Genomic DNA, 23,534 nt, shown 5'->3' on the forward strand with positions numbered 1-23,534 from the left:
GAGTCTCCAGCCTTTCACTCCCTCACCACCACCTAACTTATAATCCAACCGATGTCATCTTCAAACAGACACTCCTCCCGCCGTGAAATGCCCTACCGAGAACGTGAGTCAGACCACAGCTCTCGAAAGCGCACCCGCTCTCCCGAACCAGACCTCAACCCTCCATGGCGGAAACAGCACCAGCTTAAAAAACGCCCCTCCCCCCCTCCACAACGTGTGGCAGGCAGTGCAGCCAGCGGCGGCGGCGGAGATGACCACTTGGAGCGACGGAAGCAGGAGCGCCATGTTCGTGAACAAACGAGACTTAACGCGCTTCAGGAGGATGAGCAAATGCGGGAGTGGGTGAACCAGGAGGATACGTTCGTGCTCAAACAAGCCAAGAAGAAGGCTGAGATTCGCGTTAAAGAGGGGAGGGCAAAGCCGATCGATTGGCTTGCAGTAAATTTGAGGGTTATCGATAAGGATAGGAGTCCGCTCGATGACGAGATTGCCGATGAGGATCTGGATGTTATTGATCCGGTGTCTATACTAGATGGGTTGGATGAGAAGCAGCTGGAGGAATTGGAGGCCGAGATTGACGCTTATATTTCGCTGGAGACCAACAATAATAATCGAGAGTACTGGGCTGTAGGCTATCTACTTCCCCGCTGTTTCCTCGAAGCCCGAAAGCTAATTTTCGCGTTCAGACCATGAAGATCATATGCCGAGACCGGCGTGACAAGTCGAAGGAGTCTGCCCCGGAAGGCAGAGCTGTTAGTTCTGTTGCTGGAGATGTCGATAAGCTCTTCAGCTCCAAGTCTCTAGAAGAACTACAAACACTTGAAGCACAAATCGTCAAGAAGCTCAACTCGAACGAGCCGATTGACGTAGATTATTGGAATGAGCTCCTACGTAGCTTGAGGGTTTGGAAAGCTAAGGCCAGCTTGAAGAAGATATACGGTGATGTGATCAAGAGTCGTCTAGAGATTCTTGTTAGGCAGCAGAAGGATGAGGCAAAAACTGTTAGAGCAAAGCTCGAGGCTATCCTCAGCGGATCAAAGGGGGTTCCGGAAGGGGTCCAGGAGGACATGAAAAATGTTGTCTACAAAGAAGCCCGGGTTGTGCCTTACGCCATCGAAATGGACCCAGAACCAATGTTAAGATTACGCCACGAAGAGAAAGGACTAGAGTCCGCCGACGAGAAAGCCTTCCTCGAGCATCTAGAGGAGGAGCGCCAAAAGGTGCAAAAAATGGGCTACGTCCCCGTGAAGGCTCGGCAACAATACAAAGCCCCCTACAAGAAACGCTTCTTCTGGCAGAAACGCGCACTGCCGAAAGTACCAGCGCCCAATGCCCCACCAACCTCCCGTTTTGCCGCAGTTTTCGATAACGATGATTTCTCGCAAGCTACGAAAGCCCTCTATGAACGGGAAGTTGCTCGCGGCGTCGGCGACAACGAAGAAATCTTCACCGGCGAAGAGGAAGTTACTACAACAGGTCCCAAACCAGCCTGGGCAAGCAAATACCGTCCTCGCAAACCCCGCTACTTCAATCGTGTCCAGATGGGATACGAATGGAACAAATACAACCAAACGCATTACGACCACGACAATCCCCCGCCCCGTGTCGTTCAGGGATACAAATTCAATATCTTCTACCCGGACCTCATCGACAAGACCAAGGCTCCTACGTACCGTATAGAGCGTGAGGGTGGACGCAAGAGGGGTCAGAGCTTTGCTCCAGCAGGAGAGGAAGATACCTGTCTTATCAGGTTCATCGCTGGGCCTCCGTATGAGGATTTGGCGTTTAGGATTGTTGATAAGGAATGGGATTACTCTGCTAAAAGAGAGAGGGGGTTCAGGAGTTCGTTTGATAAAGGGATTTTACAACTGCATTTCCAGTTGAAGAAGATTTATTACAGGAAGTAGAAAGTGCTAGATAGAGGAGGGTGTGCCTGGCATTGTGTGTATATTGCCAAGCTGTTTGTTTGCCCACGGTTATTTGCTGGCAGATGGCTTGCCCCTGAGGATTTTACATGTAGTTGGAGCTAGCGATAAATCTGTATGAATAGTGGAAACATCGGGCGTAGTTTTACGCATAAATACCAGTGTGACATCCTCCAATCGTCTTAGTTTCCCTCTCTCTCTTTAACCCCAACCGGCCACTGCAAAGCACCAGATCTCCCCCTGGCAGGTAGGTTTTCCTTTCCCACACGAGCAGTGCTTGCCGTGGGCTTTTTCCAATTCCATTATTTTCGTTTCTGTATGATACGTAGACTAATATAGGTCTAGCAACCTCAGCGTTCTGTCTAGCAATCCAAGTGCTATGATAGTGTGATATCGTAACTATCATATCCTAGGAAATAATAGGTAACAGCCCTGATTATGTCTTGGTATTCAGTACCGGTATCATATGATAAATATTATTATTATCATAATTCCACCCGCGCTTTAGTCCCTAAGGTCCAAGGTAAGCAGCCTGACTTATCATAATCCCCAGTTGCGACCCACCACACGGCCTCCACAGACAGGCCGGACTGCGATATGATAGGCTTCGCAAAGCCTAACCCAGCCTAACCCACAGCAAGCAAGCACTGGCCGGACTACACAATGTCATAAATTTATTATGATACCCGACCCAAAAACAAGAGGCGGATATACCAATCACCCACGAACCAAGCATAAATAAAAGCCTCAAAACCGATCCTCCCTCTAAAAGCAACTTTCTCGAATTTACCACCCGTCAACCTCATCACCATCTCTCACTCGCTTTATCGATCGCGGATATTTTCTCGCCACAAATAACTAACTCCCTCTACTCCCGTCGCGAAGACAGAGATATCCAATCCGCTCGAACCTAGACAGTCACTTCTACTCCGGCCCACTGACAAAACAGCCCCATAACGGCCGACCACCTCCCCCCCCCAAAAGAAAAACCCGAGAGAGTTCACCATTATCACGCATCCACGGCATTCTTGCTAATCGATTTTTATCCTAACTATAGTCCATCGCCGATCAAACGTCATCAGGCCAACTATCGCCGGGACTGTGAGGACTATTTTAGGCTGCTCCAGATAGCAATGCCAGTACGGTACACCGGAGCCACCGGCGGGGTAACGAAATCAAATAACCAAATAGCCAAATAGCCAACCAGCCAACCAACCAACATAAGGGGCACGAACCAGTACCATGCCAGACTGCCATTCGCAACGCAAGTGGCGTCCTATAACATACCGAGTGAGAGTACGTGTTTGATATGATGTGAGTGATATGACATCATGTCGGGGTTATCATCTCTCACCGTGATTAAATTGACAGGTAGTGAAGGTGAGGTGAGAGAGGGGCTCAAGGGACAGACAGGGAAAAGGGGAAAAATAGTATCCGTACAGTAGTAATATTAATAAATGGTGGGTGTAGGGTACGGAAGCGTGCCGTAGGTACAGGACACTAAGTGATTTTAAACAGCGGAGGCAGCGGCGGCGGCGGGGAGATGACCGGAACGGGCGGCTGGAGGGAGGGTCGGGTCTGTACCGTTTCCGTTGTTTGTGACGTAGTGTGATTGGTTGATGAGATGTGATGTGATATTCGACCGGGCTCGAAGATTGTTGTTATTGGGTGTCCGCTTTCCTGGTCCTTGTTTGTTTCTCTGTTTGTTTGTTTATTTGTTTACTCGATTGTTTGCGGTTGTGGAGGAGTGGGTGCGCTGATCCAACCGACCAAGGCACCATACGGTACTGCATGGGGCTGGGGCAAGAGCGGTGCGTGGCTGGGCTGCTTTTGCGCTCAGAGATCAGAACGTAGGAAGCGTTTTATGAAGTGATTCAGGATGTGATACCGGTATGGCGGCAGTAAGCGGTAACCTGGGTATGGTGTGAGGTGACTAGAACCTGTACCAATGTCGTTGCAAAATGTGACGCCTTATGTAATCAGGGTAAGAGGTAAATAGTACCAAATTTTGCCTCCACAAAGTCTCTGCTTTATGTTATGCAGGTATTTTCATTTTCATTAAATTTTACAATAAATTCATTTATTTCAAGAAAGAAACTAGCTGTAAATGTGCAGTATTATTGTATATTCTAATTAACACTATGTAGATGTTATTGTTTAATCAACTAATTATACTATATGAGTTCTACTCATATTTAACCATACAATAATGTGAAGTATACTTTCTGTATATAAGATTTTCATATTCCTTCAATCTATAAATGATACTTGATTGGTAGGCCTTCGTAATTCTCTAAGTACTGGTCCAGTATTTCCAAATTAATTATTCAAAAACTCCAGCTAAATGTACTAGTACTTGTATTCGAATTACTCCCCAATCATTATAGGATATAGTTATTCAACACGTAGCAAGTCTTATCATAGAAGTAATATGCACAATTACTTCAATATATTTCAATATAGTGATCACCTTGCAGCTGTTTCTTATTGCTTAAGAAAATACTTTATTTCTTAAGTACTCTAATAGCAACTATCATTTACTATACTTGTCATACTTTTCCAGTAAGAAAGATATATGAGGTGTGAATATAAAGTAGTATTTGTAAAAATATATGCTAGGAAATAACTTAGATGGTTACGTGAAGATCTATCTCGAAGGCCAAACCCATTACCTTATATATAGACCTTTGTACAACTGACTTACAAATCCAACTGACATATAGATTGTAGCTGCACCCTATATAACTACTTAATTCTTTGTCCTCATGATATCTACCTAAGTTATACATATAGTCTCTATGACTCCTAAACAAGTCATGTGTATGAAAACCGAGTAAGCTTTATAAGGCTTACTTCTATTCAACTAACATTCTAATATAATATAATAATTAAGACTTAAAGTCTAAGTTATGTGCGAAATCGACATGGTCTTAAAACAAGTCATACACATAAACAAAAATCATAATATCATATGACTCAAACGAGTCATTAATCAATAACATAATATTTGAAATTCTTTACGAATTATATTGAGTTTGTAACACTAGGTATTTTAAAAACTTATACTCATACTTATAATTCTCTCTTGTATACCTTTTTGCTACCCATCTGTAATACTTAATAAAATTAAGTTCATAATAGAAGACTAGATGAAAAACAATATCATGTCCAGCATCTAAAATGACTTCCTTCAATTGACTTTTCTGAGCCTAAAAGTCTGATTATACTGCTAATAATGTACAACAGGCATAATAGGATCTACCTTCTAAGTAGTGAGTATTAGGAATCATGGATATTTCAATACATAATAGGATAGAATATTGTATTAAAAACCATATCCAATTTTGTGGTCTATAATCATGTTCAGTAATAATAAACTTAAATCTTTTGAGTATTTCATTAAAAAGTATTAAAAATTATATAAAATAATTATTTAAGTGGTTAGAGTCAACAATAAATGTGTCATACTAGCTGTTAGGCAGAGACAAGGTGATAAATTTCAGAGCTGTCTAGGCTAACCAAAATTCATTTCTGTAGACAGAGATTGTCTAGGAAGGCTCAGACTTCACTCGTTTTGTTTATAACTATTAAGAGGGAAGTAAAAAATAGGTAAAGTAGAATTGAATTGTAAAGACAATATTATATTGTTAAGGTCTCTTCTCTGTTGCTTGATGATGTTTAAAGCTTGTGAGGCACTTCAATATTTATATTCCACGTCTGAGTGTTCACGGACTACATCTATTTATTATTTAACTATGTACCTCTCTGATTATAACTTGCAATATAGTGTATTTTTAAAAGGTGCGAACACTTAGAGATCCTGAAAGTCACCACACCATCTTTGGCAATTACGATATAACTAACTAAAAACTATACAGTTTTTAATAGTAGTTATCCAATCATTAGAGTCATTAGACTTATAGCCTAGTTCTCAAGTTGAACTGAGTTGGCCTCAATTGTTTCCATCATTAATAAAATGATCAGTTTCATCTGCAGGTTGCATCTGTGAATGTAGTTATAATCGCAATCTTTCTACATTACCTGACTTCAAACCTTCATACTTCCTTACCGAAACCGATAGATATCTTTCGGAGAACTTTCTACTAATTGGCAGAAAGCTATTCTACCAGATTAACAAATATTCCCTCGGTTAGCAACTCTTAGTTGCTCTGGGTAACAGGATTTCAATCGCTATTGTAATATTGGGAGTTATTATTGCAGCTATACTGTGTTCCAAAACCTAGTTGTAATACTCCATGAAGTCCATTAGCTTCTATGGTAGTATACTTCTGAGTTCTAGACTCTTCTGGTTATCGAAGAGTGGATGTGAATGTATTGGTCTCTCGTTGAGATCCTTTACCATTCGATACCATCTCTTCATATTAAAACGTCCCATTACTTATGGCTTGTATCAAAGTTGTTACATCTCTGAAGCCTAGTAACTCTCTAAGTAGTTGACAGCTTTACTCTATACCACTTTTCAGACCTAGCTGAAGGTCCCCTCTCATATAACCTACGAAGCGAATCCAGTCAGTCAGATGGCAATGTTGTATATAGTGTTATTCTGACACCTTCAATTCTGTAGTATTATAGTCACAAGACACTCCTGAGATTGAGATATATGATGACATGTGGGTCCAGTAAGGGGGCTGGAGAGGGGTGTTGGAGACCAGGGATTCTGATTCTGAGTGCAATTATTCTACTTAGGATGATTTCTAGCTATCAGATTCCAGTATTCCTAACACTAGCACATGCATTTTACATTTTGTCTACCTAAATCTAAAATCATTTCTAAAATACATCATGTATTATTTGTATACTTGAGATATAATCTTGTATTATTAAATGTAAATAGAGTTTTACAACTGGGAAATTGGACCTTAAAGCATGATATTGCTTTATTTTGTCTCTATTTTATTAGAAATTTCTGCTACATTTCAAGCTTTATCATGTACAAGACATCTCATTAGTATAAGAAAGTTAAAAACTTGTAAACTCTAACTATAACATTTTTTGTAGTAGTAGTCTATATTCTAAATAGATTTAAATATAATATTTACTATTATTAAAGTAAAATATACACTTATCTTGTATAAGAAAAATTATTAATTACAAATCTCCACCTAAATGTTTTTTGTCTATTTAAAATCTCACTCAAATTCTCACCATCTTATAAATTGTTTTTATTATATTGTCATGCCTAGTAGAATAATATTATTCTGATAGTTTTTAACATTCTGATATTATTAGGAATACCGAAATCCAATACCTAGGAACTACCATAAGTAGGGTAACCCCACTTGGAATCGAAATCTCTGATTTCTAACACCCCACTCTAGCCCCCTAAACAGGTCCACACATTACTTTACCTATGGATTTCAGTTACATCCTGTGACTATAATACTACAGAGTTGAAAGTGTAGGAATATTACTGTATACATCACCACCATCAGTCTAACCAGAACCTGTTCACAGGATATATGAGAGAGGACCTTTGGCCAAGTTTGGGAAGTAGAACAAAGTAAATCCATCAACTACTCAGAGAGTTACTAGGTTTAAAAATTTAACATCTTTGATATAGACTGTAAGTAATAGGACATTTTCGTACAAAAATATAGTATCGAATGTTAAAGGTTCTCAACGAGAAACTAATATATTCGCACTCATTCTATGATAATAAAAAGAGTTTAAATATCTGAGAAACACTACTACAGAAGCTAATGGACTTCACAGAGTATTACAACTAGGCCCAGAAATGCACTAAGGTTGTAGGAATAATTCCCAATACTAGAATGGTGAAGAAATCCTGTTACTCAGAGTAACCAAGGATTGCCGACCAAGAGATTATCTGTTAATTTGGTCAAATAGCTTCCTGCAAATTAGTAGGAAATTCTCTGGAAGATATCTGACAGTTAGATATGGAGTTATAAGTATTTGAAGTCAGGTAACCTGAAAAAAAGTTGTAATTACTACTACCTTTGCAGATAAAACCCACAGATGAAACTGATCATTTCATCAGTGATGGAGACAATTGGGGTCAACTCAGTTCAACTGAATAATTAGGCTATAAGTCTAAAAACTCTAATAATCAGAGAATTACTATTGAAAACAGTATAGTTCCTAGATAGCTATATCGTAATTACTGAAGAGAGTTTGGTGATTTTCAAGATTTCCAGGTATTCACACCTTTGAACAATACCCGATATTGCAAGAAAGGTACCTAGTTGTATAATAGATAGATATATTCCGTGAACACTCAGATGTGGAATATAAATATCAAAGTGCCATCTAAGCTTTTAGACATCATCAAGCAACAGAGAAGAGATCTTAACAATATAATATTGTGTTCACAATTCTATTCTACTTTATTTACCTTACTTCGCTCTTAGTAGTCATAAATGAAATGAGTGAAATCCGAGTCTTCCTAGACAATCTCCTTTTTCAAAAACAAATCTTAGTTGGCTTAGATAACTCTAAAGTCTATAAGGCTGTCTCCGCCTAACAGATATTCATAGCTATCATTATATATTATCTTCTAATATTCTTTAAAGATGAATCCTAGTTTGTAAAGCTATTTGACTGCTGTGCTGGAATAAATAGCTCTCTCAACCTTGTACGTAATATTTTCAATAAACCTGTTGGTTATATTCTCATTATTATTCATATATTGTACTGTTTTCCTATATATCACAATTATTTTAGCAAGCTGCTATGATATAATTTCTATAGAACATGATTAATTAACTTTCAGTTCACTACCAACATATTTAAAATAGAATAATTAAACTTACTATCACTAATTTTGTATTATTTTGAACATTTTATGTAATTATAATATGTCTTAAGAGTTTCTGGGAGGAGAAATATTGTCACGAATGTGGCTCGGCGAGGAAAAGGTTTTCAAGTGACACATGGTTATGAGTCACAGGTATGTTATTGTTTCACACATATGACTCATTCGAGTCATATTATTTGTTATGTGTGGGATTTGTGATGATTTCGCACATAACTCGAATATGAGTCATGGGACATGCGCCTGACGAGTATGCCATGCAAGTGTGCCTTGCAGGTATGCTTTGCACATATGATTTATGTTTCGCACATGACCTCGTTATGAGGTCATGGGTTTCATGCATATGATTCAGTTGAGTCATATGATTTGTTTATTGTGTTATGATTGGTTTATGAGTTTTTACACATGATCTTGCTATGAGGTCATGGGTTTTGAGCATGTGACCATCTTGGTCACATGACTAGTTTGTTATAATTTGGTTTCACACATGTGACCACTTTGGGTCACATGACTACGGGCGGGAAGAACACTATATAAGGAGGCCGATGCGGCCAAGAAGGATAGGTTCTTCACACTTTGTTCTAAGTACTTTTCACCGTCTTTACCATTACTTCACCCCATGCATTTCTTTCGTATCCATGATGGGCCTTAATGTCTTGGATTCTGTGGGAGATAACTGAGTTTGCTTAGTAGTTCCTGGGGTCTTTAGTGTTGAGGTCTGTTAGGCGTTGCGTGGCAGATTACTTGTTTGCTTCTTGTTTCGTTGCCTGATGGTTTCTCATGATGCTGTCACTTCGAGCTCTTCATCATGGTCGCTTACGAGCCCCTTTCGGTAAAATGTCTTCAGCTTCCTGTCTATAGTCTACTCGCAGGTTTCGCGTTAGATTAGGGGGGATGGAACATGGTATTTGGGGGGATCACTCGTGTCGTTCTTTGGGCCAGCTCATGTTTGTGTTGGGTTTTAATGGAGTCCTTAGTTCTCATGATACAAAATACCCTTGGGTTAGACTGATGACCTTCTGAAGCTTGAACTCATCGTACTGGCCGCATTATTCCTCAGCTGGCGGGGCAGCACCCACCCAGCTCCTCCTCGTTATGCTATGTTTCTACGGTTGGAATCCTACGATGTTGTTTATCGCCGTTCCCTTGGAGCTTTAGTCCTTGTGGCATTTACTGTGATTCAGTCAGGTATTTCCTTCTTGCCTCAGTGGGGATAGCTTTGACCCTCAAAAACCTTGCCCCCTGATGTAGTCCTCTGTTGCTACCTGGGATGGTGTAGGACGATTGGCTGCCAGACACTTGCATTGTCTGTGCATTTGGGTAGTTCAGTTGTGGATTGTGGTTGGTAGCTTCACCCATTGCAAGTGGGGCCTACCTTCTGTTTGTCTGCTTCTGTTCATTCACCCTCTCCCTTCTTGTCGCGTCAGTTGAGGATGCCTCTTACCCGTCGTTCGGTCCGTACCTGTTGCCGGACCTGTGGGGCTGGCTTTGACTGGCTCTGCTTACTCTTTCCCAACTCGGTTCGACTTCAGTTCGGCTGGATTGGATGGTGTAGCTGTTGCCAGTGCTTTCGGGTATTAGTGCTGCCTCCTTTGTGGCTCCCAGCTGTGGCTGATGGGCCCTCCTCGGCTATGCGGTGTTGACGGTTGAGACTCTGTTAGCGTGGCCAAGACCAATGGCTGTCTGATGTAGCTGGGTATAGGCTGTCCTGTAGCTGTCGGATGGTTGATCTGTCTGAGGGGCTGGAGGGGCTGGATAGGCTCTACAGTGTCTGGTGTGTGGGGCTTGGGGGAGGCTGATTGGGGGGGGAGAGGCACTTGCGAGCACCGGTTGGGCCTATATCAGGTTGGGCGAGGTCCAATTAAGTACTTCCAGTCTGGCTAGAGCTGTTGGATGAAGCTGCTGAGTGCTGCAAAGCTCCCCAGTGGCCTGGCTGGCTGATGGCTACCTGTGAAGATAGTGGGTTGCAACCTCCTGGTTGGACTTGTTTGGGTCTTGCGCGCTGGGCTTTGTGGGGTTTGTTTGGTTTCTTTGGATGGGCTATGGTTTGGGCAAGAGGAGGCATGGCACCACGGGTGGGAGATAGGCTCTACTGACCTTTTCAGTCTGTCACTACCTCTATGTATTTCCTATGTTTATGTTGTGTTGTTTGGGAAACAGGCAGCAGGTACAGGTTCTCCTCACCAGTACGCTCTTTGGAGGCAACAGGCAAAGTGGGTTCATAGGGTCGACGGCCTGGCATGCGGATGCGAGAAGTAGACGTCTGGGTTGCCTCCTTCCTGCCATTATGCTGCTTGTAGGTTTAATTTGTTTTATATTGGTTTTCTACTGTGGTGGAGGTTTTGTGTGACGGTATTTAGACCGGGTGGTAGTGTTTTATGTTTGTTGGGCGAGGAACCTGGTCGGGTCGGTCTTTTGCTCGGCTTAGGCTATGCTTAATACTAGTTGGCTTCATACTAGAGGGGCTACGGACTTGGACCGAGGCGGACACTGGGTTGTTTGATAGTCTTGTAATTTGTTTCTATGCATGCATGACTCGGGAATAATAGGTGCAGGACCATTGACTTAGTTAGCTTAGGATTAGTGGTATACCGGTTAGTGGTATCCCTGTGCCGGCGGGGGCTCGTCGTATGCCAGTGTTGGTGGTACAAGTTTAAATAAAATTAGATTGAATTCTAAGTACTTTTCCTACTTATTACTTTAACGAATATAAAACACCTTACGATCTTTATCTTTATTGCAATGTTATTGTTCTGCCGAGGAAAGTTCATCACGAAGAAGAGTTAGAGAAAGCTTACGATAGGCGTTCCCAACAGAAGACAAAGGTCTTGTACTATCGGTAACGTAGGAAGAGGCCTAGTGCTATTGTAAGACTAAGGAAAGATACTGAAGGAGAAAGGAAGTATCATTTCCCGTCGCCAAGAACTAACTATCCAAGGAGGGATCGTTACAAATATGATCTATTAAAAATTAGCTAAAATATATTATCTGAATAATAAGATAAAACATTTTTCTACATCCAGTCAAAGTTAGTATCTAATTGAATAAAATCTGTTTTCATATCATTATTTTAAAAATGATATTTATAAGATTTAAATAAAATAATCATATCAATTTGAATCCTGAAAGGTATACAAAATAATTATTTATTAGTTAAGCTATTTAATACAAATTATTTGTTTTCTACATCTATATCACTATACAAAGATTTTCTATATAGGTAATAAGATATATTAGACGTATTCTGAATATACTTCAGATATCCTTAATATTCTAGATATAAAGTTATTTTTTTTATTAATACAAGTCTTTTAATGATTTTACTTTATTATAGTACTAAGTATAAATATCCATTTATTACAATAATAATATTATCTAATTATATTAAAGGTTTACTATTTTGTACTCTGTAAATGTTTTCCTATTAAATTGATAGTGACAATATACTAATAATTATTATATAGTATTATAGGAAAGCTACCAATCCTTTGCATTTTAGTATCAGAATACAATTGACCAAAGTCTGGAAGGTAATATGTAGTAGGCCTTATAATTAGGTGAGAGGAAATTATTGGAAGTATGATATATTTCTTAATATTATACATAGTAAAAGAGGATCTGTACACCTTTAAGTTTAAGTATTCCTAATAGATATGATAGTACTTTATTTAATAAAACTTATATTCATTTTAATTTACTATAATTATGATTTAAATTTCTTGTACTTCATAAGATAAAATCCTATTATTTACTTAAAGTAATTAGATATTCTGAATTTAGAAAAGTTAAACCAAGTTATGATAATATTTTAGTATTTTATAATAACATATTTTCTATCACATTCTCCACTAAAAATATATTACTTCAATTGATTATATAGCAATATTAAATCCTTAATTGCTGTATCAAAACCTCTATGCTATTCCTCTAGATCCCTGCATGGTATGATGGAAGTGTTTTTTTCAATTATTTTTTTCAAGTCCATCTCTTTGTTTACTGGAAGGGATTAACGGATCAAAGATCCCTAAAAATATCATACTTGACAAGTTTTGGTCCGCGAGAAACATAAATTTAGTAACTTATCACTCGCATGCGGGAAAAATTCTTTTTTAACCTTTCAATCAAACTTACCGCGCAAACCGCCAAGAATGCGCTATACTCCAAACGCATCTTCTGGACCCTCCTCCTGCCCTCTAACTCGGAGTCAATTCCTCCTTCCTACACCCACTCACCCGTAACTCAACTGCGATCCGGAACCAAAAACAAATAAACAGACAAAACATGCTCGCGATCCACCCCTCCAAGGAAACCCCCGGAACGATCCACCTCCTCCCCTGTCATGTTAAACATACCGGGAGTGCAAACGCTACGAAGCATTGGGTTGTGAATGCTGGTGAAGTTGACGGTTTCTAATTCCCACTCTTTTCTTTTCATGCTCGGTTGGGATGTGCTAATTGGGGGTGTGGCGTGGTGTGGGGTTTGTTGGGTCGGGCTCGTAGGGACTAAAGTTGCGCATTTTCGTGGGAGGAAGTTAGTTGGGAAGCCTGTTTCGCTGCCGGAGGGGTATTCTGGTTTGTTTGCTCGCTACCGGTATGGCATTGGATGGGAGGCTAATCATGGATTGGGGGATAGGGCATGTATTAACGGTTACGGATGAAGCCCCCAAGGGTGCGATTGAGAAGTCGAAGAGGAATCGGCCCATGGAGGAGGAGGGAGAGGAGAAGAGAGAAGTCAAGGTGTTTAAGGGGTTGGCGAATTTTGATGATGTGGTGGTTTGGGGTCATGATATAGCGCCAGAGGAGGGTGGGGAGTATGTTGTAAAGGGTATGAATGAGTGGGTTGGGCTGGCGAGCAAGGTGTGTTTTCCATCGGTCAGGTGTTTTGGGCTTTTTTAGACCTAATGGTTCGTAGATTCACAGCTTTGGGGATGAGGGCGAGGAGTCGGTGTAGATGATTTATCATATTATGATAGCGCTGGAGGTGATTGTTCACGGGAGTTATCAGGGGTCTAGGTTTCATCGATCTGACGGTTTTCCCATGAGATTACTTGTAATGGTATGCGCTCAGTAATATTTTGCTTCTCTTGATAACGCTATTTATTTGATAGCACTTGTACCCAATAAATTAAGTCTAATGTTGTTTGTAAAACTGCAAGGCTGATTAGAACAGTACTGGGTTAGAATACCGGTAGACTGCGGCATCGTCATTGTTGAAGAGAGTATGATAATATGATATCATGAGGAAAGCCGTTTTCCCTCAATGCTCATATCATAATGGAAAATAGAAACGACTTGATTGCTCAGTGTCCGATTTCCGCAATTCGTGAAGCCAGTGACAGTAAGATCGTCATTCTCTTTTCCACGATTTCTGTACCCATAAAACGAAGCTCGATACCACCGGTTTCCCAGATCTGTTGCACGTACCGATAATGCAATATACGGTACACACACCCGGTGCATTAAGCTCGAACACAGGGGGCAAAATTTTGAACAGTAAAGTACCGGTATGGCGCATTATCTGCGCACAATCTGGGCGCCCGCGCTACTCGAGCAGATTCAGACACCAATGTTCTGGCACTTCATGCCGATACCTGGAAAGTGTGTTGGTGCAAGGATTCTTGTGTGACCGAGAGAGACCAAGAGCAGGCTAGGAATACCGTAACCTAGTGCCTTGAACTTTGTACGAGTATCGGCACTTTTTAGTCAATCAAACTCCGAGCGATAAGGCTTTATGATAAAAGCTTCCTTAATGAAGGCAAATGTGCTCGCGCGGTTTAGGTCAGCATTACATAGAATAGCACAGTGACCCTGTACCTTTGGCGTGGAGATAGTTGTTTCTCTCCGCAAACTGTACAAGTACTAGTACCCGAGTACAAGTAGTCTATAGCCTGAACAAAAGCGGTAAGATCAAGTCTCCAACATCGCGTTAAATCCAAGATCCATACTCATTCATTGTGGTACAAGTCCCTTGAATGTTTGTCCATTGCAGTACTAGTACAAGTACCAGTACTTAAGTACTCGAGTACTCGTACAGTGTGGACACGGGAACGGCGAATCGCGCAGAAACCCCCGAGACAGGACATTGTCCGACAACCGTAAAATTTATGATGTGATGGAATTCTGATGTCGGGAGTCTGCTTCGAAGTTTGTGAGGTTTGTGACTTCCGTGAGACCGAACACACAGTGCCCTGCCGAAATTCTCCATCGCTTAACGTTACTCGGATTCCGACCATGGTGCAAACAAGTTACTCGAGGCGGCTTAAGCTCAAGCACAAAAGCCTCTTCCTCCATAAAATTCTTCAAGAGAACGGTGCGTGCTGAGCTGTGCTCCATCTACTCGAAATTCAACCCTCGGCATCGAGCGGATTTATTGACATACCGTTATATTGATTCCTCCCTCGTTTCCAGCCGGATAAGAGGGCTCCGAGTCGATTTTATCATTTGGTGCACCGGCCGATACCGGTATGATGGAAATGGGGTGAGAAAGGAAGAGGAAAGGAAAAGTTTGGCTCGAGAGACATACGGTACTTCCGTTTCTGAGTGTTAGGGGCTGGGCAAGGTCTCGGATGACAACACGTGATAAGGAAGGTTGCAGTCCGCAGCAGTACCGTTATCAAACTTTGATGGATCAGGGGGACTGATAGCCATACAGAAGACAGCAGTTGTTTCTGTTTGACGGCTGCTCGCCTTGGAAACGGCCTTCCTATCACAGGGGTGAGCAGCACTCGTACAGCGCTGTAATCCGTCATTGTTGCTGTTGGTTTCATTACCGTATCAGACTGTGCTGTACGGGTACAGTATCATACTCGCACAGTACCGGTACGATACCATACCGGTACAGTGCACGAGGACTGCACCGGTGCTGCTGTACAGTCATCTTCGAATCCATAACTGGTGACACCTCGCCGCCCCTAATCCTCACCGATTCCATCCACCGCCAACCAACCGGTCTACTGAAAGACTATGATGGCCACATTCATAGGGGGGAGAAGCAGATCCGCCGAGATTGATGAGAGAGCATACTTTCTTCGATAAAGAATTATGCCAGTAGCATCCCACTATCATATTCCTTCACTCACGCATTTGTGAAGAAAGCGGAGAAGGGTGTCCAGTGCAGTGTGCATGGCACGCTCTCGATTGTCGTGATACAATGACCTTGTCATATCAGACAAGGCGAATGGTTGCCTGGGCGGTAAATGGCGTTTGTACTAGTACTGGGGATGAACGAAGGGCAGGCGGTGACTAGACCTGACCAATCTCAGTCCTTGCTGTGAGGGGTTATCGATAAAGGGGAGGAAAGAGTTGCTGCGTGCGGCCATATGTTACTGTAACTTGCTTTTCTGTCACAATACCGATATTGTGGTAATCCGCGGCGAGCCGAAAATAACCCCAGCCTTCTCTTTCAGTCGTTGGCCAAGAGAAATATATTTGTTTGAGATTACGTCTGAAGGGGCTTTCCGAAATTGCGAGCACCTTCACCACCTCCTCTTTTCTTCTTCTCGCTCCTTCCCCTCCATCCGTTCCTTCCTTTGATCCTCTTTCTCTCACCCCCTCTCTCTCCACCTTGACGGCAGGGATTTCCCTTCCCTTCGCATGTCCTTTTTTTATTTTTTTTTCTTTGCTGGTCAGCCAGCATCAGTCAACAGGAGCAGCCTTCACATCGTCAAACCAACGCAACCATTTTCCCATTCAGTATTTCGGCATTTTATTTCTATGAGGGGAGGACGCAGAGAGTCGAACTTGTTGCCAGCAAGGAGGCGGAATCTAGGGAGGCGGGGCTTGGGGAACAAGAAAGCATGGGCTAACGAAGAATCGTAAGGAGTGGGTGGACACGACTCTGGACAACAGAGCAAGCGATTTTTTTTCCCCCTCGGTTGAGACGCGCCCTGGGGGCACTGCTTGTTGGGAAAGGGAGGACGAATGAAGGGGACAAAGCGACTACATCAACGGCACACAAGAGAAGGGAGGGAGGCTGGGGAGAGTGTGTGTGAGTGAGTGAGGGATGCGAGCTGGGACGCAAGAAAAAACAAGGAGCTGTGTGGAACTGACTGAGCAGGGGCGCGCGCGGTAACCACTGACCACCCAATCTAGGACAAAAGAAAGGAGGCTCTTACGCCTTGGGGCATTCTGGCCCCCTGTTCACACCGGAGGGTGAAAAAAAAAAACCATCATTTTTCCCCCCTTCTCCTTTTCTCCCCCTTCTTTCTGCTATCCTTCTTCTTCGCCCCTTCTATCCCCCGGCTGAGGAAGAGATCCGCCCTCTGGATAGTTATGTTCCCCAGAGCTTCTCATCAGTTTCTTCGGTTACATCTCTGGATGCAGATGTAGCTGGTATGTAATAGCATGTGCATGGCACTCTGTAGATATCATAGTATTTTTGCCTTCGTGTTGTAGCGACCGTCGCTGCTTTTGGCTGTGTGGTAGGAGGCAAATCTTTGTTGCAGCCTCGTTGAGAAAGAGTCTGCGACTCATTCTATGTCCCGAAACTGGTTAGCTTAGCGGCGTTGTGTGATTGAGTCAGACGCGCGGCACCAGGCTGGGTCTTGGCACTAGAATATATAAAGGCACGGGCATCCCTCCACCCTCCCTTTAAAAACCTCTGGTCTCCTCCACGCGTAAACATCATATCCCCGTTTTGTCCATCACCTTGACAAGACCCGAAATATCGACTTCTACAACGACCTGATCAGTGTTCGTTCTGCTTGAAGCGATCTCTCTACTCTTCTCAAATTCACTCCTTTTGTTCCTTTTCCACATCGCCACACGGTCACATCCGAGCGATTAGTCAGCGTGGTGAGAGGCACTTGTCAGACATCGATCTTTCAACAATAGAATCCATCACCATCTCATCACCCTTCCCGTTCACGATTCGTCTATTGCAGATTAGAACGGCTACACTCTCTACAAGCCCCATATCACCTTTAGTAAAGTAGGGGAGACATTTGGTTGTTCTTCTCCTCGACCAACCTCATTGCCCTAAACCGCTTTTTCCTGATACCCCGCTCCGTCACCATTACATCAACTTACCCTCCCGTCAACTCCACACATCCGAAGCCTTTTCCTCAACCATCCGCAACCTCATCAACCGCTTCGTCCATCAAAAAACAACAACTTCCATTATCGATCTTAATCATGGCGGCTATTATTTCCCACCCCCAGAATGCCCAGCAAGCCAAGGCTTTCACTAGCCCCGCTTCTTTGTCTTTTCCCGGTGGTGCTGGCGACTTGACTCCTCCATCCGACGTGGAGAGTCATAAAGCCCAAATGAACGGGCAGCAAGTCAACGATCAGTCCGGAGGAGTTGTTACTCCCGCGACCCCGGCTGCAACCCCAGGTGGTGGACCAACCGTTAGTGGTATTGTGCCTACATTGCAGTGAGTACTACCAAATTATAACCGGTTTTGATTCATCAAGCTTAACTGGTATGCGTAAAGAAACATCGTCGCAACCGTCAATCTTGATTGTCGATTGGATCTGAAGACGATTGCCCTGCATGCTAGGAACGCAGAATACAACCCCAAGGTACTAACATGCTTTTTGCTACTCTGGCTGTCTCCCTAGTCTTTTGTAGCAATATGCTTATGCTGTTACTTTTAGCGTTTCGCCGCTGTTATCATGCGTATTCGCGAACCTAAAACCACTGCACTCATTTTCGCATCCGGCAAGATGGTTGTCACCGGTGCCAAATCTGAAGATGATTCCAAGCTCGCCTCGCGCAAATACGCTCGCATCATCCAAAAACTTGGGTTCAATGCTAAATTCACGGATTTTAAGATCCAGAACATTGTTGGCTCCTGTGATATCAAGTTCCCCATTCGCCTCGAGGGTCTCGCCTCTCGCCATCATCACTTCAGCTCTTATGAGCCTGAATTGTTCCCGGGGTTGATCTACAGAATGATTAAGCCTAAGATTGTTCTGCTTATCTTTGTGAGCGGGAAAATTGTTTTGACGGGTGCGAAAGTTCGCGAGGAGATATACATTGCCTTCGAATCCATCTACCCTGTGCTCAATGGTATTGTTCTTTCCCTCTATTTCTCCCGTGGCGTTGGGGAATTTGTGCTTACAATTCCTACAGATTTTAGAAAAGTTTAAATCTTTAGGGTTCATTACAACGTTATCTTTTCCCTTGTACTATTACCTCTTCTCTCTTTTATGACTGCATGACATCTCATCAAAAGTAAATTGGGAGGGCTCATTCCGGTTTCAAATAGGTAAAGCAGTTCACCGCGACAACAGTCGATGGAGGACGCTTTCACCGTTGCTATATTATTTTGCATCGTCCGGGGTGTTTTTGTTTTGGGTTCCTTTTTTCCATTTCCTTTTTTACTTACTATCACATGGGTATGGGTTGTATTTCTGGAGCATCGCACTTTTATTAGAACCCCTTGTTTTGTGAATCCACCAGCATTTCCCCCCTCTTTTTTTTTTTTTTTTTTTTTACCTCTCTTCAGTGATCCCAAGCGGTTAGGCCGACCTACGGCTTTGCCTGCAGGTCGGCAGTCCGGCCAGTCCGGCCAAGATTTTGAAGAGCCTGGTTCAGTCCGGCTTGAATTTTGTCCGGCCGCCAAAACCTGCAGGCACCCAGGCAACCGCCCGGCTGTGGGGCTTGGCAGTAGGGGTCCAAACTGCCAGATACCCAGGTAAAGCCGCCAGATGCCCAGGCAATGCCATAAAATGCCTAGGCAAAGCCGCTAGATGCCCAGGTAAAGCCGCCAGATGCCCAGATAAAGCCGTCAAATGCCCAGGCCAGGCTTTTTTTCTGGAAAGCCGCTTTCCCACAGTTCGTCAGGCCATCCCCTAAAAGGTGGTGGGTCAGTCCGGCCGTACCCAAAGCCGGACGGACTGGCTGCTTGGGATCACTGCCTCTCTTTCACTCATCTTTTTCCCCTTACACTTCTTTATCATGTGTCATCAGGGATGCGGGGGAGAGCTGGGATGGTTTGATCTCGAAGGAAACTGAGCTAAAACTTCCCGAGCAGAGCGTATGGGTATAGAGTCCCAAGCAGTTGCTGAGGTTCGTAATAAGTTCCTCTACTTGGTAGAGGTTAACATTTGTGTCGCTTCTGGGGATAATTTGCTTTCCTCGATAGCTTGCATGTCATGTATCAAGTTACCATCGTGGTCTGTAGTATAGATTACGTTGGCAATTGACTAGTATTACTGAACCTTGAACTCCGTCTCTCCCCGGAATATTTGTGACAATTTAGGCGAATGCTGCCCGTGTTAAAGATTGAAATGATGTTGCCGTGAACCTTGAAGTAATCCTGCCTAAATCCTTCGTAGTTCAAAACTACAAGTTCTCCGTCTGCCTCGTTACGATGGCCCCAAATGGTTGTTCCCGAGAGGTGTGAGGTGCAACAACCTCCAAGTGTCCTCTTCCTCCAGAAACAACCTTCGATTCCCCGCGAAACACCTATTTGGCTATTAGCCCCTCTCCCAATCCATCACCCGAAGTTTCTCACGAAATTCGCCTCTTTTGTGACACCTCCGGCCGAAGCTAGTCTTTCCCCGTATTTTCAGCAAGCGTACCGTTTCGGGGCCCAGTTTTGGGAGCTGCCAGGAACTCACGGCGTAAAATGGTATACCTAGCCTATTCCCGCAACATTTCGATGCCAGGGACCCTCAACAGATGGCTAATACACAGCACCCTTTAGAATTCTCTATTCAACTCTGCCCTAAAGCAGACACAGTCTATCAAGAAGGACTTGGGTACATTCGCGGAGTCCCCTGGAACTTCGTCACCGGCCCTACAAGGTATGATGGAAAAATTATTCAAGCCCCTCTCATAGACACCAAATGAAGATGCTCATCCGCCAAATTTAGGACAGATATCTGCTTCATTAGCTTCTCTCTCACGAACTATCGATGATTACGACTCTATGGCAAGGCGAGAGATCGTTCCCGCAAAGCAAGAAAAGGCACTTCAGCGTGTCAAGAATTTTAGAAAGGAGATTTCGGAGTACAGGCAGCAGTTTGTTAAGCTGAAGGGCGAAAGGGCCGACGCTGTATGGGGGAAATCCGATTGCAAGATTTCGTATAAGCTCTAACGATGGGTTTATTCTAGGAGCATACCGTCGCTCGCGGTGAACTCCTCGGACGTCGTGGACATTCATCTGCGACCCCCGAGAACCCCTATGCGAATACTACGCATACCCGAAACATCTCCTCTCCACATTCCCCGTTCGCACCGGCCGGGGGCGCTCAGACTCATACGATGTCCCAAGAAGATCACGTTTTCCGGGAAAGAGATTTCATGTCGCGTACGAACGATCAGCTTGATGACTTTCTCGATCGAGGCAGGGCTGTACTGGCGGACCTGGGTGAACAAAGGCAGATGTTGAAGAACACCCAACGAAAGCTTTACAACGCCGCAAATACACTGGGGGTGAGTAGGGATACAATCAGGATGATTGAGCGGAGGGCTATGCAGGACAAATGGATATTCTACGGTGGGATTGTGGTCTTCTTCCTCTTTTGCTACATGGTCTTGAAGTTGTTGCGTTAAGGCTGGATGATGGAAGAGGCGGGAAATATGAATGCGTATAATAATGTATGGTTGTGGGAGGAGGCGTTTTCCTTCTTATTCTTCTCAAAATTCGATACACACACACCCTAGGCAAAGTACTAGAATGTAAGCAAGTCACTTGAATCGCTTGGTGAATCCAGTAGATGTTATTTTTTTTTCTTTTCCGTTCATGCATGTGCATTGCAGAACGATTATTTGTGTAAAGTAGTGGGCAGTACTGCGCAGCAGTCGAGCTCCAAGGTGTCATTATCATAGTCTCCTGCTTCTCTGCCAACCCTTGCGGTTACTACGCTGCCCCTTCATCCCTCAACTTCATCTCATCTTCATGCCCCGACCAACTTCCGCCTCACTCCACCCGCCTCCGATCACCACCTCGGCCTCCTCCCCTAACCTCACATCCCACCTGAATAGCGATGAGAACCGACGAACGCGAAACTCCTTCGGCGGCGGTAACGGCGGGATCGGTGGTATCGGAGCGGGAGGGAATGGCAGTGTTGGTGGAACTGGTGGTGGTGGCGGAAACAGCGCCCTGACGGATTCCGATGATGACGATACAATGTCTTCCAGCAGTTCTTCGATGCCCCTACCGTTGAGTGGAGGGGGGTTCAATGGGATGGGAGGGATTGGAGGTGGGATGTTACACCCAAGCTCGTTTGCTCCGCCGTTTTACAATCGGCCGCCGACTGTGAGTGCGCACCGGCATCCGCCCCCCCTGGCCTTGGCCCATCGTACTGATGATGATGATGAATCTTTCGCTCGATGCTCTCTAGCCATTACCACCATCGCCTTCGCTAACTTCACTTTTACGCCCGCCATTCACTCCCTCCCGTCCCACCACTCCTGACTCCTCCGATAGCGAAGCCGTCGCGACCTCCTCCCGAATCGCCCAGTCCACGCCACGAGCTGCGCCAAAAGTGCCCACATACGAGTACTATGGCTTCGTACTATACCTCGTATCCAGTCTCGCGTTCCTAATCTACATAATCTGGTCCTTCTCTCCATCGCCGTTACTGCATGCCGTAGGAATATACTACTATCCGGGCAGATGGTGGGCACTCGCTCTACCAAGTTTCCTGGTCATGCTTGTAGTCTACATCTACGTTGCCCTGGCAGCCTACAACACCGGCTACCTAACCCGGGGACTAGACCACTTGGAATGCATAGTCGACGACGCCGCAAAGATCGCCAACGTGGATTTTGGCGGCGGGGGCGAAGCCCCGGAGGACGAGAGTGCGGGCAATAGCGGTGTGAGTGTCAGCATCGGCAGCAGCGGTGAGGAGGCCATCTCGCCGATAAGTCCTCTGGACGGCGGCTTGGTAATGAAGTCCCGCAGAGCACCCCCAAAAAAGGAGGAGAAGAAAGCCGCGCGCACAGGCCGAGTGGAGAGCGTCAGCGAGCGATGGAAGGGTACAGGGGTATCAGAGAATGACGGGCAGAGAGATTGGAAAGCTCTGTGGAATAGGGGCACGGATGCAGTTATGGATATCCCCGTTGGAGGCGTGTGCGAGGTGCTGTATGGAGATGGACGGGAGAGGGAGCAGTGGGAGATTAAGATTGATGAGCAGGATTGGGGGAGCTTCGAGGTAGCGACTGAGGTTGATGTGTTTTGAAGGGGTGGGATTATATAAAAGTTTCTTTGGTCTTAATGATGGTTTGAGAGGTAGCGGTAGAGGGAGGGTGGGAGAGAGAGAGAGTGTGTGTGTGTGTGTGAGGTGCATAGGCCTGTTCTTCACGTTATATATTTAGTCTATTAGAGCGTGGGCATTGAGTAGGTAGGTAGGTAGGTAGGTAGGTAGGTAGGTAGGTGGTCGGGTACAGTAATTGTAATGTTGGATACAGTACGAGTACATCATCCTTTGTCTGCTCACGAGAAGTGAGCATGTGTGAAGGCTCCTCGATCCTTGCACCTACCCACAATACACACACACACACACACGGAGCGAGAAAAATTTCGGAAATTCCGGTACAGTTAGCGGGGCATTCCTGCAACCACACCAAGTTTATTTTTGTTTGTGTACACATCATCTTTTTATCCGGTACAACCAGAATTTTCACTCAAAGAACTACTCCACCCCCTCACTCACGATACTCCTCCCTTAGGTGGTGTGGCCAATCACAGCCCTCCATCCTAAGGCTTCATTTCCTTTGAGAGTTTAGGACGCTGGCCATAAGACCATCCTACTCACTCACCATGACCTCCCAACCTTCGTCTCCGGCGCTGCCGCATCTCCCCCACTCTCCTTCTCCCCTGGGAGGACCCAGAAGCCCTACCAAGAGCCCAAGGGTCAATT

The 23,534-nt window shown here is 44.2% G+C and overlaps 5 protein-coding genes; all 5 read left to right on the forward strand.

Moving 5' to 3' along the window:
- Window positions 1-51: 51 nt before the first annotated feature.
- GSTUM_00003157001 (uncharacterized protein) lies at window positions 52-2,081 on the forward strand (the record flags this gene model as incomplete). XM_002836817.2 has 2 exons in its annotated part: window positions 52-627; window positions 687-2,081. 2 exons carry the CDS (start codon window positions 52-54, stop codon window positions 1,905-1,907), a joined length of 1,797 nt encoding a protein of 598 aa, XP_002836863.1. The 3' UTR covers window positions 1,908-2,081.
- Window positions 2,082-12,969: 10,888 nt separating this feature from the next.
- GSTUM_00003158001 (uncharacterized protein) lies at window positions 12,970-14,006 on the forward strand. XM_002836818.2 has 4 exons: window positions 12,970-13,289; window positions 13,351-13,574; window positions 13,630-13,773; window positions 13,888-14,006. Exons 1-3 carry the CDS (start codon window positions 13,106-13,108, stop codon window positions 13,666-13,668), a joined length of 447 nt encoding a protein of 148 aa, XP_002836864.1. The 5' UTR covers window positions 12,970-13,105; the 3' UTR covers window positions 13,669-13,773; window positions 13,888-14,006.
- Window positions 14,007-16,279: 2,273 nt separating this feature from the next.
- GSTUM_00003160001 (uncharacterized protein) lies at window positions 16,280-18,848 on the forward strand. XM_002836819.2 has 4 exons: window positions 16,280-18,091; window positions 18,152-18,239; window positions 18,315-18,729; window positions 18,793-18,848. Exons 1-4 carry the CDS (start codon window positions 17,850-17,852, stop codon window positions 18,807-18,809), a joined length of 762 nt encoding a protein of 253 aa, XP_002836865.1. The 5' UTR covers window positions 16,280-17,849; the 3' UTR covers window positions 18,810-18,848.
- A 1,197-nt stretch (window positions 18,849-20,045) lies between these two features.
- Window positions 20,046-21,366, forward strand: GSTUM_00003164001 (uncharacterized protein; the record flags this gene model as incomplete). XM_002836820.2 has 5 exons in its annotated part: window positions 20,046-20,217; window positions 20,271-20,296; window positions 20,372-20,471; window positions 20,541-20,722; window positions 20,782-21,366. The coding sequence occupies 5 exons, from the start codon at window positions 20,046-20,048 to the stop codon at window positions 21,220-21,222; spliced, it is 921 nt and encodes a 306-aa protein (XP_002836866.1). The 3' UTR covers window positions 21,223-21,366.
- Window positions 21,367-21,568: 202 nt separating this feature from the next.
- On the forward strand, window positions 21,569-22,928 carry GSTUM_00003165001 (uncharacterized protein; the record flags this gene model as incomplete). XM_002836821.2 has 3 exons in its annotated part: window positions 21,569-21,928; window positions 22,014-22,515; window positions 22,666-22,928. 3 exons carry the CDS (start codon window positions 21,569-21,571, stop codon window positions 22,851-22,853), a joined length of 1,050 nt encoding a protein of 349 aa, XP_002836867.1. The 3' UTR covers window positions 22,854-22,928.
- Window positions 22,929-23,534: the final 606 nt, after the last annotated feature.

This window comes from Tuber melanosporum (genome assembly GCF_000151645.1).
Source record: "Tuber melanosporum whole genome shotgun sequence assembly, scaffold_161, strain Mel28".
NCBI lineage: Eukaryota > Fungi > Ascomycota > Pezizomycetes > Pezizales > Tuberaceae > Tuber > Tuber melanosporum.

Coding starts and splice junctions, on each gene's coding strand:
- GSTUM_00003158001 (XM_002836818.2), top strand. CDS start 13,106: ATGCTGGTGAAGTTGACGGTTTCTAATTCCCACTCTTTTCTTTTCATG. Junction 13,290..13,350: donor GCTGCCGGAGGGGTATTCTG/GTTTGTTTGCTC, acceptor ATTGGGGGATAG/GGCATGTATTAACGGTTACG. Junction 13,575..13,629: donor GGGTTGGGCTGGCGAGCAAG/GTGTGTTTTCCA, acceptor AATGGTTCGTAG/ATTCACAGCTTTGGGGATGA.
- GSTUM_00003160001 (XM_002836819.2), top strand. CDS start 17,850: ATGGCGGCTATTATTTCCCACCCCCAGAATGCCCAGCAAGCCAAGGCT. Junction 18,092..18,151: donor GGTATTGTGCCTACATTGCA/GTGAGTACTACC, acceptor GTATGCGTAAAG/AAACATCGTCGCAACCGTCA. Junction 18,240..18,314: donor ACGCAGAATACAACCCCAAG/GTACTAACATGC, acceptor TGTTACTTTTAG/CGTTTCGCCGCTGTTATCAT.